The 18162-nt window shown below is 44.5% G+C and overlaps 1 protein-coding gene across 1 annotated transcript in view; it reads left to right on the forward strand.

Annotated features, from left to right (window-relative positions):
- The window catches only part of LOC100562276 (G-protein coupled receptor 22), a 110291-nt gene extending 92592 nt beyond the window's left edge, over nucleotides 1-17699 (forward strand). The window contains exon 2 of the mRNA XM_008105448.3: nucleotides 7189-17699. Coding sequence (XP_008103655.1) covers nucleotides 7193-8554 — 1362 coding nt within the window. The 5' untranslated portion in view covers nucleotides 7189-7192 and the 3' untranslated portion in view covers nucleotides 8555-17699. The remainder of the gene's footprint in view (nucleotides 1-7188) is intronic.
- The last annotated feature ends 463 nt before the right edge of the window (nucleotides 17700-18162 follow it).

An 18162-nucleotide genomic window follows, 5' to 3' on the forward strand; every position in this document is an offset into this window, starting at 1 on the left:
CTGGAACATGGCCATACAGCCCGGAAAAATCACAGCAACCCGATGTCTCAACTGCCTTGTATTTCCAAGAAATGTATAACCAATTGGTGAATGGTTCTGGGCTTAGTTTCCAAAACAGAGTCATCTGTTGTTGTGGTTTTTGTTGTGTTGTTGTTATTGTTGCTGTTGCTGTTGTTGTTGAGTTGGAAGTCTTTAATCATGATTTGTTTCCCCAGTATTTTGTGGTTTTAATTATGTTTACTTGGCTTATGCTCATTCAAAAATTGCCAGAAGGAGCTGGTGTTGGTTGGCATTTTCCTCTGTTTGTGCTAATTTCCCCCTTGTGTTGTACTTCTTTTATTTTTCTCTTCCCTCTGGGTGAGCAATGATTGATAGTCACACAATATGTTCAGAGAAACCGTAGATTCATTTGTATCCAGGATTTGTGTGAGTATTTGAGACTTGAAGAGGATCGGCAAAGGTTTATCTCTCTTTCTTAGTCCACAATACATTTTGTCCAGCGCTTCTTTCTTTTCCCCTTTTCTTTTCTCTGGTTTCTGAGTGCCAGACTGCACAGTGGTATAAACACCAATGAATCTTTCTAGGGAAAAGCAACAGCTTCAAGAAGTAATTTTCAGCAGACAAATAAATGGGTAGCGGTGGGTGGAGGAGAGCCCTACCATTACATAAAATGAGATGGCTTCCTTGAGCAAGAGATTTTGTGTTTAATGAAAGGCAGCAGATAGATATTTCATCAATGTTTTTCTGTCGGGAAGAAAAAGCTGGAGGCGGAGTCGCTTGCAGAATTTCCCACATCCGATGCTGGAATAACTTGCATTGTTCTGTATCCGAGGACTCTGTGTGTCATCTCCCTCTGCAATCAGGCAGAAAAATGTTTTGGGATGGCTTGGTGCTTAATCTTCTGTCCTCTGTAGTTTCATCCCCTAACTCAGGGTGCACCTGCACTGTAGAATTAATGCAGCTTGACAACCAATTTAATTGCCATGGTTCGATGCTATGGGATTTTAGGAGTTTTTTGGAAGACACTGATTATCTAGATCTGGCGCAATTTGTCTTTAGGCCAGGACATGGAACTGAAACAGCCTTGGTCCCCTTAGTACAGTTGTTCTCAACCTTCCTAATGCCGCAACCCCTTAATACAGTTCCTCATGTTCTGGTGACCCCCAACCATAAAATTATTTTCGTTGCTACTTCAAAACTGTAATTTTGCTACTGTTATGAATCATAATGTCAATATCTGATATGCAGAATGCATTTTTATTCACTGGACCGAATTTGGCACAATTACCCAATATGCCCAAATTTGAATACTGGGTGGGGGGAGGGATTGATTTTGCTACTTGGGAGTTGTAGTTCACCTACAATCAAAGAGCATTCCGAACTCCAACAACAATGGCATTGAACCAAACTTGGCACACAGAACTCCCATGACCAACAGGAAAGAGTGGAAGGGTTTGGTGGGCATTGACTTTGATTTTGGAGTTGTAGTTCACCTACATCCAGAGAGCACTGTGGACTCAAACAATGATGCATCTGGACCAAACTTGGCACGAATACTCAATATGCCCAAATATGAATATTGGTGGAGTTTGGGGAAAATAGACGTTGACGTTTGGGAGTTGTAGTTGCTGGGATTTATAGTTTACCAACAATCAAAGAGCCCCTTGAATCCCACCAATGATAGAATTGGGCCAAACTTCCCGCACAGAACCCCCATTACCAACAGAAAATATTGGAGGGATTTGGGAAGAATTGACAAAGATTTAGGGAAGATATAGTTCATCTACTTCCAGAGAGTACTGTGAATTAATATTTTTTTATGGTCTTTGGCGATCCCTCTGACACCTCCTCACGACCCCCCACCCAGGGGTCCTGACCCCCAGGTTGAGAAACGCTACCTTAGATTATCTATGCCAGAAACTGGACAGAGGGAGTGTGTCCCTGTTAGTTCTTCTGGACCTCTCATTGACCTTTGATTCCTTAGACCACTACATCCTTCTGGGATGCCTCGCAGGAATTGGGCTTGGAGGCACTGTTTTGCAGTGGCTCTGGTCCTTTCTAGAGGGTCGCTCCTAGAAGGTGTTGTTGGGGAACACCTGTTCGGCCCCGCAGCCATTGTCTTGTGGGGCCCCACAGGGTTTAGTACTGTCCCCCATGCTGTTTCACATTTACATGAAGCTGTTGGGAGAGATCATCCAGAGTTTTGAAGTTCGATATCATCTATATGCAGATGATGTTCAACCCTATCACTCCTTTCCACGTGCTACTAAGGAGGCTGCCCAGATCCTCAACCGGTGCTTGGTAGCTGTGACGAGGGTGAACAAATTGAAATTGAATCCAGACAAGACAGAGGTACTCCTGGTCAGTCGTAAGGCCGAACAGGGTATAGGGTTGCAGCCTGTGCTGGACGGGGTTACACTCCCCCTGAAGACACAGATTTGCAGCTTCAGAGTGATCCTAGATTCATCATTGAGCCTGGAACCCCAGGTCTCATCAGTGACTAAGGGAGCATATGCACAATCAAAACTTGTGCACCAGTTGTGCCTGTACCTTGGGAAGTCAGACTTGGCCATGGTAGTCCACACTCTTGTTACATCCTCAATAGACTACTACAACGCTCTCTACGTGGGGTTTCCTTTGAAGACTGTTCAGAAGCCCCAAGTGGTCCAACAGGCGGCAGCCAGGTTTCTAACTGGGGCGGGGTACAGGGAGCACACAAACCCCCTGTTACGCCAGCTCCACTGGCTGCCAATCTGCTACTGAACATAATTCAAAGTGCTGGCTTTAGCCTATAAAGCCCTAAACGGTTCTGACCCATCTTACCTATCCAAACGTATCTCTCTCTATGAACCATTGCAGAGATTAAGATCTTCTGGGGAGGCCCTGCTCTCAGTTCCACCTCCTTTGCAGGCACAGTTAGTGGGGATGCGAGACAGGGCCTTCTCAGTGGTGGCCCCTCGACTGTGAAACTCACTCCCTAGTGATATTCGATAAGCTCCTTCCCTTTTAGCCTTCAGGAAGAAAGTTAAAACATGGCTATGGAACCAAGGGTCCCCTGGTGGCACAATGCGTTAAAGCGCTGAGCTGCTAAACTTGCGGACCAAAAGGTGCCAGGTTCAAATCCTGGGAGCAGAAGGAGCGCCCGCAGTTAGCCCCAGCTCCTGCCAACCTAGCAGTTCGAAAACATGCAAATTTGAGTAGATCAATAGGCACCACTCCGGCGGGAAGGTAACGGCTCTCCATGCAGTCATGCCAGCCACATGACTTTGGAGGTGTCTACGGACAACGCCGGCTCTTCGGCTTAGAAATGGAGATAAGCACCAACCCTCAGAGTCAGACATGACTGGACTTAACGTCAGGGGGAACCTTTCCCTTTACCTATGGAACCAAACCTTTGGAGAATAACTGCAGTGCAATAAATGAACAAAGAATCTGTGCAATTGACATTTAGAACGGCCCTGGACTACGACATTGGATTATATGATTTTAATCATTGATGTAACTTTTTATTTGTTTCAGTTCTCTGTTTTGATGTGGATGTTTTTACCAGTTGTATGTTTTAATGGCATTGAATCGTTGCTGATATGTGAGGCTGCTCTGAGTCCCCTCGGGGTTGAGAAGGGCGGGGTACAAATATGATAAAGATATAAATTTTTGGGAGGCACCAGCAGCCTTTGGCAGAGAAGGCTAAAGACCTTGTCAAACTTAAGCTTTCGCCAGGGAGGGGCCAACTGTGGTCCTGATCCTATATATGGTCCCCAAATGTGTTTTGTGGACTTTGAAATCTCCAAAGTGCCTTGTTTCTGGCAAAAAAGTGCATCTCTTGGAAGCCTTTGACAGAGGAGATCATTTTAAATATAAGCTGCTAGGATTTGGATTATGTAACACCAAGAACTACCAGGTTTTCCAACTTTTCCAAAGTCCAACTTCATTCTTTTTCTTATGGGGTAATTTTTGCAGTTTGCTCTGCTATCTCTTTTTGCATGAGAAACAGAAAATTAATCTGTTCTTCCCTAAATTAAACACGTTCCCCTGGCCTTTCTCATCTCAGCACCATCTGGTTTTGCCTGGAAGGAATAGCCAACGACAAGGGATTACACAGCCACCTGCGGAAGCTCTGTATAGTTTGGCTCTGACGAGACAGGTTAATTGCTGAGCTCATTGGGAATGCAGTCCTTCTCCACCAGTGTCCCTGATGCCTTTCCTGATCTGTGGGGCTTGGTCAAATAAGGGCTAACTGAATTAAGTGACAAGTAGGGCTGCCAGTGTGGTATAGTGGATTGAGTGTTGGACTTGCGCCCAGAGTTCAAATCCCTGCTCAGACATGGTTGACAAGCCCTGCTCTCTCAGCCTTAGCGGAAGGGGATGGCAAACCTCTGAAGAAGTCTTGCTAAGAAGAGCCTATAAGTTTGAAAGCATATACAAACAAGATCAACAACCACAGGGTTGCCTTGCTCAGTAACACAGATAGACACAGACACATCTCGCCATGGACTGGGCTTCCCCCCCTTCCCTGCACCAGTCAACAACTTCTCTGAATCTACGCCTACTCTCATTTCCCTGCAGGCCACTTGGTTTTCTGTCTCTCACTTCTTCCTTCAAGTGTCATCTCAGGGTTTATTAAGGTATGTGTGTAGAATTTCAATTCCCGAAAATCTTTGCTTTCATGGTCAATGAGGACAGGCTTGAATATGTACAAGGTGATGCTTGTGAAAGCCTCGACTGCTAGGAAGGAGCCTTGTCTGCGGCTTTCTGGCCCTTCAAACCTGGCCTTTGGACCTGTGTCTCTTATTCAGGAACTCTTTTAATGGCCTTTTCCAATTTCAGTTTGCAGGCAAGTCTCACTGTAAGGTAAGAAATACCAGAAGGTCTCCATATTTGTAGATGCACCATTCACTATTTATTTATTTATTTACAGTAGAGTCTCACTTATCCAACACTCGCTTATCCAACATTCTAGATTATCCAACGCATTTTTGTAGTCAATGTTTTCAATACATCGTGATATTTTGGTGCTAAATTCGTAAGTACAGTAATTACTACATAGCATTACTGAGTATTGAACTACTTTTTCTGTCAAATTTGTTGTTAAACATGATGTTTTGGTGCTTAATTTGTAAAATCATAACCTAATTTGATGTGTAATAGGATTTTCCTTAATCCATCCTTATTCAACATATTCGCTTTTATTTATTTCATGTCAAAAGCATTGCATAACAAATACATTTTAAAATGATGAGAAAAAAGGAAATCACAAGCAACTAAATAGTTTTAGACCAAAAACGGGCAACAGCAACCGCATTGTCCGTAGCTTTAAACAACTCCTCCTCCGTGCATGAGGCAGGACATTGTGGGAAAGCATACATATGCAGAGTTGTTTGTTCAGCTCCACAGTCACACAAGGTGGAGGATTCCTCCAGGTAGTGCCACCTTGCCAAGTTGTCTTTAGATCTGCCCACTCCACTTCTGAGTCTGTTCGGGGACTTCCAAGTTGCCCATTCTTGGTTTGCCCCTGGAGGAAGACCCTCTTGGGGGGCCATCCAGTTAGAATTGCCAGGTTTAACTGCCCAGAGGGACACCCTTGCTGCTGCTGGAGGAACGTCAAGAGGAGTGGTGGTTCTCATGAAGCTTATCCAACGTTCTGCCAGCCCATTTATGTTGGATAAGTGAGACTCTACTGTATTTGCAATATTTATATCCCACCTTTCTCTACCCCGAAGGAGACTCAAGGCGGCTAGCACAGGGACTCAGGAAAGGCACCCACTTCACCAGAGAAAATGTATAAGGTTGTTTCTCATCATCCCCTTTCACTAATTAGTGCTGGTTTTCTGTTAAGTGTTTTTGAAAAATGTATTGCTATTAGTATGTGGGTTTTATGCCATTACCCGCAATTTTAATACTCACCTGATTAACCCATATGGGATGGCAAAGCTCAGATCCCACTGTGAGCCATTATCATGTTAGATAAAGGTAAACGTTTCCCCTTGACATTAAGTCTAGTCGTGCCCGACTCTAGAGGTTGGTGCTCATTTCCATTTCTAAGCCAGAGAGCCGGTGTTGTCCGTAGATGCCTCCAAGGTCATGTGGCCGCCATGACTGCGTGGAGCACGGTTACCCTGCCACCGGAGCAGTACCTATTGATCTATTCACATTAGCATGTTTTCGAACTGCTAGGTTGGCAGAAGCTGGGGCTAACAGTGGGTGCTCACCCTGCTACCCAGATTCAAACTACCGACCATTCAGTTAGCAAGTTCAGCAGCTAAGTGATTTAACCTGCTGCACCATCTGAGGCTCTTTGTTATGCATCTATAAAACTAGAAGTTCATTTCTGAATTCATAAAACTGAGATGTAGGACAAAGTGAGAAAAACTTTTCCCTTGTCTTAAAGGAAATTGCTACTTGTGGGTGCTTCCAGAATCAGCCAGTCTTTTTCACATACATCTAATATTTTGTTCAACATACTTGGGATATTTGGAAGGAAGCTAATAATAATAATAATAATAATAATAATAATAATAATAACTTTTTTAAATATCCCGCCTCCATCTCCCCGCAGGGACTCAGGGCGACTAACATGGAGCCAAACCCAGGTAATCACATTAAAACAGGATAAAATACATACAGAAAAAAACAAGCATCAACAACAACAAAAATTAAACAGAATAAAACACCATATTAAACAGTAATGTAGTGATTAAATAAAAACCACCATATAAAAGCAAAACAGCAATTAATAAAAGAGGACTGGGCAAAAGTGCAAGGAGTGTATGATTAAAAACCTGATGAGGTAGATAATAAAATGCTTCAATGTTAACTGGGAAATTCGGAGGTGGGGTAAATGAGAGATGATTACCAACTAAAGGGGCAGAGAGACAATACATCAGGCACGGTGGTTGTCAATGTGGGGGGGGGGCGGGGGAACTGTCATTGTAGTCAATTATTGAAGGCATACTGGAAAAGCCAGGTTTTTAAAGCTACTAAAAAAATTAGGGTATAGTATGGGATAAAGGATGCTTTTTGCTTACCCCTGGGCTTGGTGATGTGAAGATGTTCATTCCATAAGAATAGGTTGCTCCCAAGCCTTAGCTCCATAGCCCCTGCTGCAAATTCTGTCCTGGGCAATTGGAGTCATTACAAAGGTTGTTTTCATACTGATATTGGAGTCTTTCTCTCTCTCTCTCTCTGCAGGTGAATGACTGCCCGCAATTCCTCAGGCAAGTCTGAGGACTATGCCCAAACCTCCCTGGCCCTCACTTCAGCCATGGAGAGTCCCATGTTTGACACCATCCTGGAGACGACGGACGGGGTAACTCCAGACCCCAGCTGGACCCTGCCCTATCCATTGGGCTTCCAGGTCTCACTGACAGGCTTCCTGATGTTGGAGGTTGTGTTGGGAGTGAGCAGCAACCTGACTGTACTAGTGCTGTATTGCCTCCAGGCTGGCCTCGTCGACTCTGTCAGCAACATGGTGACTATGAACTTGCACGTGTTGGACGTGCTCATCTGTGTGGTCTGTGCACCACTCACCATGGTGGTGGTCTTGGTGCCACCAGACCGTGCCACCACCCTACTCTGCTGCTTCCATGAAGCTTGCATCACCTTCAGCAGCGTAGCCACGGCCACTAATGTGTTGGTGATCAGCCTGGACCGTTATGACATCTCTGTGCGCCCGGCCCAGCGTGTGCTGACCCCAGCCCGTGCCATCTTACTCCTGGCCGGTGTCTGGGTCCTGTCCCTGGCTGTTTTCTTCATACCCTTTCTCGAGGGCGAATTTGGCCATGCCAGCACTTGGCAGAACCGCACGGTGCTCTGCGTGGGCCCAGAGGAATTCCACGCCGAGCTAGGCACCTCTTATCACCTGGCTATCCAAATCCCTACTTTCTTTGCCGCTGTGGCTGTCATGCTGGTCACTTACGCGAAGATCTTACAGGCTCTCAACATCAGCATCGGCAGTACCTTCAAGCGCAGCCAGCGCCGCAAGACCAAGAAGAGGAAGCGGCGGAAATCAGCCGAGCCTGGCACCATCATGGTGAGCAGTGGAGCGGAAGCCAAGCGGCGGTCCCAACCCATACCCGCGCTCCCCGCCCCACCCCCCATGGGAGTACAAGCCTCCGTCTCTGTCATCATTGCGCTGCGGCGGGCGGTCAAGCGCCACCGGGACCGGAGGGAGCGCCAGCGGCGGGTTTTCCGCATGTCCCTGCTCATCATCTCCACCTTCCTGTTGTGCTGGGCACCCTTGTCCATCGCCAATCTGCTCATCCTGTGCCTCGGGCCCAGCCCCTTGCTGGGCAAGCTACGTATCTGCTTCCTAGCCATGGCCTATGGCACCACCATCTTCCACCCGCTCCTCTATGCCTTCACCCGCCAGAAGTTGCGCAATGTCCTCCGCAGCAAGCTGAAGAAGCGGGTGGTGTCGGCGTTGCAGGTGGACCCTGCGCCAGGCGGCACAGTCATCCACAACTCCTGGGTGGAGCCGCCACGCAAAACCTGCAAAGGCAGGCCACGGGGTAGCGATGGGGCTGAGCATTGTCTCACCGAGGCCACTAAGGAGTGAGGTGTCAATGCTTAGTCTTCAGAAATGGCTACCAGGAGAGCTTGGGTGGGTGTACTATGAGACCACTGCCTCACCCAGGCTGGTGAGCAGTGGGTGCCAAACACTGAATGCCCCCCAACCCATCATTGAAGGAAGGCACGGTGCCCTCCTCTTGAGGTCACCAGAAACTACACAAAATGGTGCTAGCTCCTCAGATTGATGCCACTAAAGGGAGAAGTCAGGGAGGGAGGGTTAAGTAAGGTCATGTCAGATGAGAGGGGCAGCCACCAACACCTCACTGAAACCTCAACTGTTCCCCTTGTACATGGGACGGCAATATTGACCCATCACTATAGTCTCTCCCCATGCCCATTGGGGAAACAGTCTAACGTTCTGATGAAGAATTAGGCCTTCGTGGTATTGACCAATTCACCACAACACATGAGTCCCTTGAGTATTACCACTATTACTAATGTTACTACGCCATATTTATATAGTGCCAAGAGTTACACTAGAGATCCCACTCGGGTACATTCCCTCCATGTATGGCTGCAGTCCATATAATACTCCACAAGTGAGTTGACACAGAGGCACACTCACAGAGGCCTAATAAATCCACACACAAGCTGCCTCTATTGCTGGTTAAATACAAGAGGGATAAATTACTCTGGTTACTGAGGGAAGCAGAAGGCGGCCTTGGAAGGGCCATTTGTGTGTGGTAGGATGGAGTTATGAATAGTTAGAATCAGCTTGGACCTCACACTGCTCTCAGCTCCGTTGCCATGCCATGCTTTTATCTTCAGAGCCCCTTTAGAATAGGCAAACTGTGTACTGTTTTAGGTCCAGTGTGTTGGGCTCTCGGCCATCTCCCAACCTTGCAAAAAGTAGGACGGGTTCTTAGAATTTACGTCTTCCCTAGACAGATAGGCATTACCCTCAAATGGCTTATAGTAGGCTCTGCTCCTCAATCCATCTTCCATATTCATACGAGTTTCTCCCAACAAAAGAAACTGACGTGGCAGACACTATTCTGTCTCTTCCGTCATCAATGCAGGGAACCACCTTTTGTCTTGTTTTGAAGGTTCACTACAGTACCAGATGTCCTCAGCTGCAGGAAAGAAGGATGGAGAGGGAAATGGGCCACTCTAAGGAGACTCCTAAACAGAGCCCCATCTTTCCAAGGGTAGACATGTCCAGGGGAGACTCCGAGGCAACCCTTTCATTTTGGAGAACAAGAGAGGTGATATGGAATAGAGGTTCTGGAGTGTGAGTTGGCCCTCCAGTTGGGTGGACCTTTCCTGGTTCTTTATGCTCAGACCAAGGAAACTGGGCTGTGTCCAGTTACCCAAACTCCAGCAGGATGGAGGGGCACCCAAGGTCCAGAGGGTCATGAGACCATTTTGCAAGGATTTCCAGAGAGGCCAGCTAATATAAAATTTATTCCTTTATATATTTATATCGCACCGTCACTGTACATGGCACTTTAAAAGCAGAAGAACAAGCAAACAATCTCTGGCCATCAGGGGTACGATCTAATTTTGCATTTCACTCCCCCCCCCCCTCCACCAGTGTTGCCAACTATATCTTAGAAGCAAGTAGTTACTTGTAGTTGCACGTTGCAATTACAGTGTGGTGCAATCATGCTTCATTTGTTGAAAACTACAAGTAACTTGTTATTTGTCCGTAGCAGTTGCTTTCAGACTCTGGGTGTCAATCGCTGGAGGGATTGTCCTAATGAGTAAATGGTAGTTCATTGCAATTTCCTTGCTCTGAGCTCACTAAAACCTATCTTTGGAACAGTGCTCGACATGGATCCATATCCAAGGTTTCACCTACCCATGTCCAGGGACAAATGATCTCTTTGGGAATTTGCTAGGTCTTCCTGACAATTTTATAGTATATTTCCTCTGTAGGTTTCTGTAGAGTTGTATTGGAGGGCCAAGCAAAAGGGATTTCTAGTTCCTCCAACACAACTCTGTGCATGTTGGGTTCAAAGTTGAGATAAATCAATAGTATTCAGTCATATTCTTGGTTTCGTGTAACTGCAGTCTGGCCAGGAACGTATTCCCCAAAGATAAAGGAATTCTTACTGTAAACATAGAGATACATAGACATCCATCCAAAATAGGTCTTTTATCTACCCACTCATCCCAAATGTGCATCATTTATCCACACTGAACACCAACATTGGTGTTTTTACAAAACTATATATCAGATATAAAGCTGAAGTAAAGGAATATTTATTTATCACAAGTATTTATAAGATGTCTCACAAAGTAAATGATGCAAGCTATAATTTGACCTATCTGATAAGTGTAACTCAAAGAGAAAAATTGCTGCTATTAGCTTTTGAAGGAATGACTCCTGTGAAGGATCTTCAAGGTTTTCTTGAATGATTGCTGCTAAATGGGCCAAGTATAAATAAATTTAGTAGCAACTTCCATCCGTGCTGGGGGCAGCACCAAAAAAGCCTCATTTCTGGTGCTCACCAGTTTAGCCAATTTTATTGGTGGGCTTGCAAACCGAGCTTCCAAATTCATGTGGACAAAATCTTATTAGCATAACCTGATCTATGCTCTTAACAGTTAACCATCGAACAACTGGAACAAAAGCCTTGTTACATGTTCTCTGGCTCCTGTCAAAAAACTGTGTGCCTGGATTGTGCACCAACTGAAGCTACCAAACTGTCTTCAAAGGCAGCCCTGTGTAAAGCACATGACAGTAGCCCAACTTGGAGGCAGCTGGTGCAGTCTACAAAAAGTGCCTGGATTCCTGCTGCCAAGAGTTTGTAGGAGACCCATCGCAGGATGGTCTCCTCTGTGTGTAGCTTGTGCTTCTAGCCATAGGTATAATATAATATTCTACCAATTGTAATACGGCCAAGGTTGAGAGCGGTAAAGAGTTAAGTGTGAAATATGTTGGAAACAGAAGGGATCCCAAAGGAAAGAGCACATGAGTAAACTGCTGTCTCTCCAGATAAAAGTCAGAATTCACAGATTTTACCTGGCAGAGCATGATAGGTCTTGGGTGATAATAGGTTGGTTTAATAATTTCCCAGGGGTGACTATACTGGAAGGTAGGAGCAGAAACAATTATCAGACACCTCACATCCCATATTTTCCTATGATGCCCCACTGATTTGTCAAGGTTCACATATCCTCCAAGGGCATTTTATGACGGCTATCCCTGGTAGACACACTATAAAGCCCTTCCCTTGTACCAAACCCTTGCATTTGAATGGGAGCAAGGCTGTTTTCGTTTATTCTGGGTAAGGATTGAGCTTGATGTTTTGCCTTTCTAATCTTCGCTGGGGGAAAAAAATTGTTATCGGCTTGAAATGCTGCTCATGAGACAGTTAAGGGAGGAGGGGAAATCCATAAATAAATTAAGAGTAGCAGAATGTGACAGCGGGCCATGTTTCAGAAAGAAGGCATGATGGTTCATTGCCAAAAACAAAACAAAACAAAAACACACCTCTGTTGCTGTGTTTTTAATTATGTGACATCAGAGCTCAGGTAGATGCTTGTCAAAAGAGGAGCTTACCTAATAGTGAGAAGAGTGTTGTTTGCTCTTAAAAAAAAATACAAAGTGGGAGACGATTCCCCATTTGGCACTTCTTAATTATAGAGTCTCTCCTCCTGAGAGTGGGAAGGCACCTGTCAGCTCTTTCACCGCAAGTGCAAAAATATGCCAGAGAGGGGACTATGGCAAAAGAGTTAGTGGGGACGGGAGAGAATGAGATGGGTAGGGAAATTATTTTGGAAGTGAGGACCAACCACAGCATTAAGACAGGGCTGCTTTCACGGAGGACCAGGTGCTGATTCTGCTGTGCCCTGTCGGCAGCAAACCATGTTCCAGGAGGAACTTGACTTGCTCATTATAAGTGAATGATGGCAGTCAAATTGTGTGGAAGGATGGTGAGGATCTGCTGTCAAAATACCAACCATCTCCCACAAAGACGGGTGACATGACAGCACAATGGATCTTTCTCTGAATCATTTTCACATGGCACGAAGCCTTTCTGAATGTGCTTCCCACCTGGGGAGATCTCAGCTCTGCTTTCAGTGCAATGCAAAGGTGCAGCGAATCTCAGATCTCACTCAGAGGTGGCTTTTTGGGGAGGAGGGAGGTTTAAATGTTTAGTACAGGCAGTCCCTAAGTTACAAACATCTGACTTAATAATGACTCCTAATTAAGAACAGGGGTAAGACAACAGAAAGTGAGAGAAATATGCCCCTAGGAAAGGAAATTCACTTCTGAAAGAGTTATCAAGGGGAAAAGGTGCCTCTACTGAAGCTTTATCACCAATCCTTGTTTCCACAACAAGCCAAATTTTTCAAATCCAATGATCACAGAGACAGAAAGTGAGGTGAAATCTTCTGAACAGAGACACAGACATCACAAGGGTGTTGACCCTTCCCTAGGCTATCTAAAGTGTGTGTGTACGTGCACGCACACACACACACATAAAGGTTTTCCCCTGACATTAAGCCTAGTTGTGTCCAACTATGGGGGTTGGTGCTCATTTCTATTTCTAAGCCGAAGAGCCGGCATTGTCCGTAGACACCTCCAAGATCATGTGGCCAGCATGACTGCATGGATTACCTTCCTGCTAGAGTGGTACCTATTAATCTACTCACATTTGTATGTTTTCAAACTGCTGGTCTGGCAGAAGCTGGGGCTGACAGTGGGAGCTCACCCCACTCCCCAAATTTGAAATGCAGACCTTTCAGTCAGCAAGTTCAGCAGCTCAGTGGTTTAACCCACCACGCCATCGGGAGCTCCTAAACACACACACATACATACATATAAATATATATATATGGCTGGCATTACACTTTAAAAATGTACCTTCTCCAACTTACATACAAATTCAACTTAACAGACCTCCAAAACCTATCTCATTCGTAACTTGGGGGCTGTCTGTAATTACTTGGAGTTATTAAAAAGTGTTTTTGAACTTGACAGCCTTGGGAGGAAGAATATTTCGTTCTATGAGTGCAAGACCTAGTGAAACTGGATGAAAAGGATCAAATGTTTACTAGAACATGGAAACAATTATTAATTAGGGTTGATATCGAAGAAATGCGATAATCATAATCATTAACTGTTGATAGGATTGCTTATTAGTGTGGTGTTGTTAACAGTTCTACTGTATACCTGCCCCACTTAAAAGCAAAACATCCAAGGTGCTCACTGGCATCCAGTCTTGACAGCAGTGTTTCAAGGTCTCAAGAGGAGGGTTTTCTAAATTGCTTTTGAAATGCTTTTGCTGAGGATACTGAGCTGTGCGCACAAAACCACTAAGCACATTTTGGGAAGCAAACACTGATTGATCAATTACACTTGCATCCCATTCTTTGAGAAGTTTTGAATCATTATCCAAATATAGCCTCTGGTATTGAAATATGTTTATCTACATCCCATTCCTTCAAGGCAGGGTCAGGGATTTCAGTCTGTGGGACTTAATTTGGACTTTTGAACCATGATGGACTGCCCCATTTCCCAGAATAGCACCAGGTTTTATTGTTTTTATGCTCTTATAAATCTTTTCTTCCATTATAAAAGGCTAAAATGCTTCTCTGGAGGATTCGGTTTCTAGCAGCAACAGCCTGAAATGGAAATATCCTGGTATTTTGGGATGCAGTATTGGCCTTCAACCTTGCCCATAGTTAAGAATATGGACTCCTTCCAAATTTCTCTGAAACTGAATTAGGTTAACAGGCTGAAATAAGTTCCTTACTAATGCTATAAAGCTTTGAGGAGTGCATCTACACAGCAGAATTAATGCAGTTTGGCCGCAGGTTGACTGCCATGGCTCATTCCTATGGGATCCTGGGAGTTGTAGTTTTTTTACATGTCAGGAGCAACTTAAGAAACTGCAAGTCGCTTCTGGAGTGAGAGAATTGGCCGTCTGCAAGGACGTTGCCCAGTGGACACCTGGATGTTTTTGATGTTTTTTAATCCTTGTGGGAGGCTTTTCTCATGTCCCCGCACGGAGCTGGCAGAGGGAACTTATCTGCGCTCTCCCTGGGTTGGAATTGAACTGACAACCTTCAGGTCAGCAACCCAACCTTCAAGTCAGCAGTCTGCTGGCACAAGGGTTTAACCTATTGGACCACTGGGGACTTTGTCTGGTGAGGCACCAGCACTCTTTGGAAGAAAATGCCAAAGACCTTGGAACACTATTGCCTCCAATAATTCCATAGCATTGAGCCAAGGCAGTTGAAGTGAGTGCCATACTGCTTTAATTCTACAATATAGGTTGCACCCCAAGATACCTTAAGGTTCCCAGTTGTCTTCAAAAAATTCTCAGTATCATCGACCTATCTGGCAAATGATTTTTGCATTGGCAGCTCATAAGCCTGCTTTTGATCCATCTAGTCTTTTGCAGGATGTCGCAGGTTCTGCATTGCAGACTTGAGTGGCTGCTTTTATAGCTGCCACTGTTCAGGCTGCCCTCCTGTTACCTGATTTCAAATGCATGCAATATATTTTTTCGCTTTCTGCCACACCTGAGCTGTGGTTCCCAATCTTCCAAACCTGATATTTGTTGTTGTCCTTGATGTGGCTGCATATTTAAACAAACGTGGCTTGGGATTGTGGCTGCAGCCTCATTTCACAATGTCAGCAGAAGTTAATTTATGTAACAAAAGCAGAGGGAGGAGGGGAAAAAGACCAGAAGGTTTCGTGCCTTTTGGAGAAGGAGAGTACCTTAGATCAACTTATCATTTCTTAGCTACGTTTCACCACTTAGTTTCCCTGCGCCGCGATGAGCCTTAGCCTTGTCAATTTTTCATGAGCCTTGATAGGATGATAGAGATCAAGGGTATGCGGTGCACAGTCAGTATTAAAAATTCCAGCTATGTTTGATCTTTTAAGAATTGCTTGTGGCTAGTTTTATTGCAGGTTTTCCAGCAGCAGTCCATTCCCCTCGATGATGCTCATCAAAGCAGCCATCGAGTTTCCTGTATTCTCCATAGCAGCATTTACCATGCTGGCTGGGGATGATAGGAGTTGTAGTTCAACTCTATCTGGAGACATCCCAGGGTTGGGATTCTCTTCATTTCCATACCCTTCCTCTTCCCCAAAATGTCACTGGGGTGAGTTACCAGATTCCTTCTTGGGCTTTGCCTCTAAGAATTAAGCTGTGATTCCCAACTGTACTATTTGTCCTGTGTTGTTACAGGACCTCTCCCAATTTAAATGAAATTGGGTTCCTTTGCACTGTAGATCTAATGCAGTTTGACATTACTATAACTGCCAAGGCTCAATGTTACAGAATCCTGGGAGTTGTAATTTTAAAGGTCTTGAGTTTCTGCCAGAGTTCTGGTGCATCGCTAAACTACAAATTATCCAGAATGGCAGCTGATGCCCAGGTTGCCTGAGGGATTCTGGGAGCTGTAGTCCAAATACTGTAAATATTGATACATTTATTTATAACCTGCTTACCCCTCCCCCACACTGGAACCCAAAGCAGATCACACTTAAAAAGCAATACAATTAAATCAGTGCAATAGGTAACTATTAAATAGAATTAAACCTATACAGTTATTTAAAGAAATCAATTAAAATACCATTTAAATCACCTTTTAGAACAAGTCACCAAACCAATGCAGGACGTTCTACTTTTGTATTATTGATGATACCTAGGCTCTCTGTAGGCGGATGAGACGAAAGGCAAAACGAGTTAGCAATTCAGGTGTGGTAAATTGACTCCTTAGTTGGCCAAATATCATATTTCCTTGGCTCAGAATCCCTATGGAATTTGTAGAGTTGCCATAAGTTGACAGGAGACTTGAAAGAGGCAAGATATACACATGGATTCTATCATGATAAGAATCTATCATCTAAATAACCTCAGTGCATCAGATTCTGACTGATCTTGGAAGCAAAGGGTTCAGAACCCAAATCTTATTGTGGAACTACAGGATAGAAGATGGCAAATTGCGAGAGATTTTGGAAACACTTGTAAATGGACTATAGTTCCCAGAATCCCCCCAGTTAACTAACTGGGGGGAATTATTTGAGTTATATTCCAAAAAGAGTAACTATTTCATGATCTGTGTAAGAGGATTGGGGAATATAGCAGCACCTGAACTCTCAAGGTGCCTCTTTGGTCTAGGCCAGTGGTTCTCAACCTGTGGGCCCCCAGGTGTTTTAGCCTTCAACTCCCAGAAATCCTAACAGCTGGTAAACTGGCTGGGATTTCTGGAAGTTGAAGGCCAAAACACCTGGGAACCCACAAGTTGAGAACCATTGATCTAGGATTTCAATGCTAAGAGATCACCACAACTGGTGAGATTGCAAGGGACTTCGTTTACAGGCAATGTTTCAGTAGCAAAGGGGTGGGGGGTTGATCTGTATAGTAATCTGACTTGGCTGTGAAGCACACATTGCCCTCCTCCTGGTTTTGGTGAGATGAAATGAACCTGAGCAGAAAAATTAGAATCTCATGTTAAGTAGAGAAAAAGACTGGCCATGTTTGTATCTTGGGTGAGAAGCAAAATGGAATGATATGGAGTTAGATGGAAGTATCGGTATATTTTAAAAGGAAATACACATTTGCAGATGTTTATCGGTGCATATATTTGCAAATGTAGGCTTAATTTAATTTGGGCCAACATGGCGTAGTGGTTTGAGCGTTAAACTATGAGTCTCCAAGATTCAAATCCCTGCTTTGATACTGGGTGACCTTGGGCAAGTCACACTCTCAATCTCAAAGAAGGGCACAGGCAAACTCCCTCTGAACAGATCTTGCTATACATTGGAAACAACTTTAAGACATACAACGGCTACAACAATGAAAACGAATCGTCTCACCAAAGCAGTGGCGGATTTAACCAGAGGATCTGCCTGCCTTTTTGGTTGGTTGTGCAGGTGCTAAGAGTTGATGAGTTTCCTCAAGACCCTTTGGCTCCCTTCTCATTGCCCTTTTTCCTTCAAGCCAGACTTGAAACAGGAGGCAGCTCTTCAACAAATCTTCCCTGAAAGCCCTTCAAACAAGCAGACTGTCCTCTGTAAAATTCAAGGCTCTTACCATCTCCCCTTTTTTGCCCGTTGTCTGGGCCAAAGTGACATTTCCTGTAAATACCTCCCTTCACTCTTCCCAATCCAACATCCAGAACATCCATCAATAAGATAAATAAAATAAAAATTATCATGATATTTGATTCTGTGGTTATTTCAGCAGGAGGACTAGGAGGGGGAGGCTGTTTCCTGCCTTATGCAATGACAAGGAGGGAACGGCTCAACCAGTCTGTCTACTAATGAAATGACAAGACAAAAATTGCAAAGCTACCTTCTTCCATTATTGATTGCCCTCCATAGTGGCTTCTTTCCTATTCGAGTTTTTGCGCCTTATTTGACCAAAGGCATTTTTGATTCAGTGGTGCACTGGTGCCATCTAATGGGCACTTAGATCCTCTGTTCCCCCACAGCACAAGCAAATTGGGTTTTGCATTTTCTAAGTCAAATGGAAGCTTCATACTTGTATAGAAAACATATGCTGGATTTTTAAGACTTTTAAAATTTCACATTTTATTGCCATTCTACAAAAATGCTGCCAATATTGCTTCACAAAACTCTGCAGGGCGTAGAGCAGTGGTTCTCAACCTGAACAAAAATTC

Source organism: Anolis carolinensis, chromosome 2, assembly GCF_035594765.1.
Source record: "Anolis carolinensis isolate JA03-04 chromosome 2, rAnoCar3.1.pri, whole genome shotgun sequence".
Classification (NCBI taxonomy): Eukaryota; Metazoa; Chordata; class Lepidosauria; order Squamata; family Dactyloidae; genus Anolis; species Anolis carolinensis.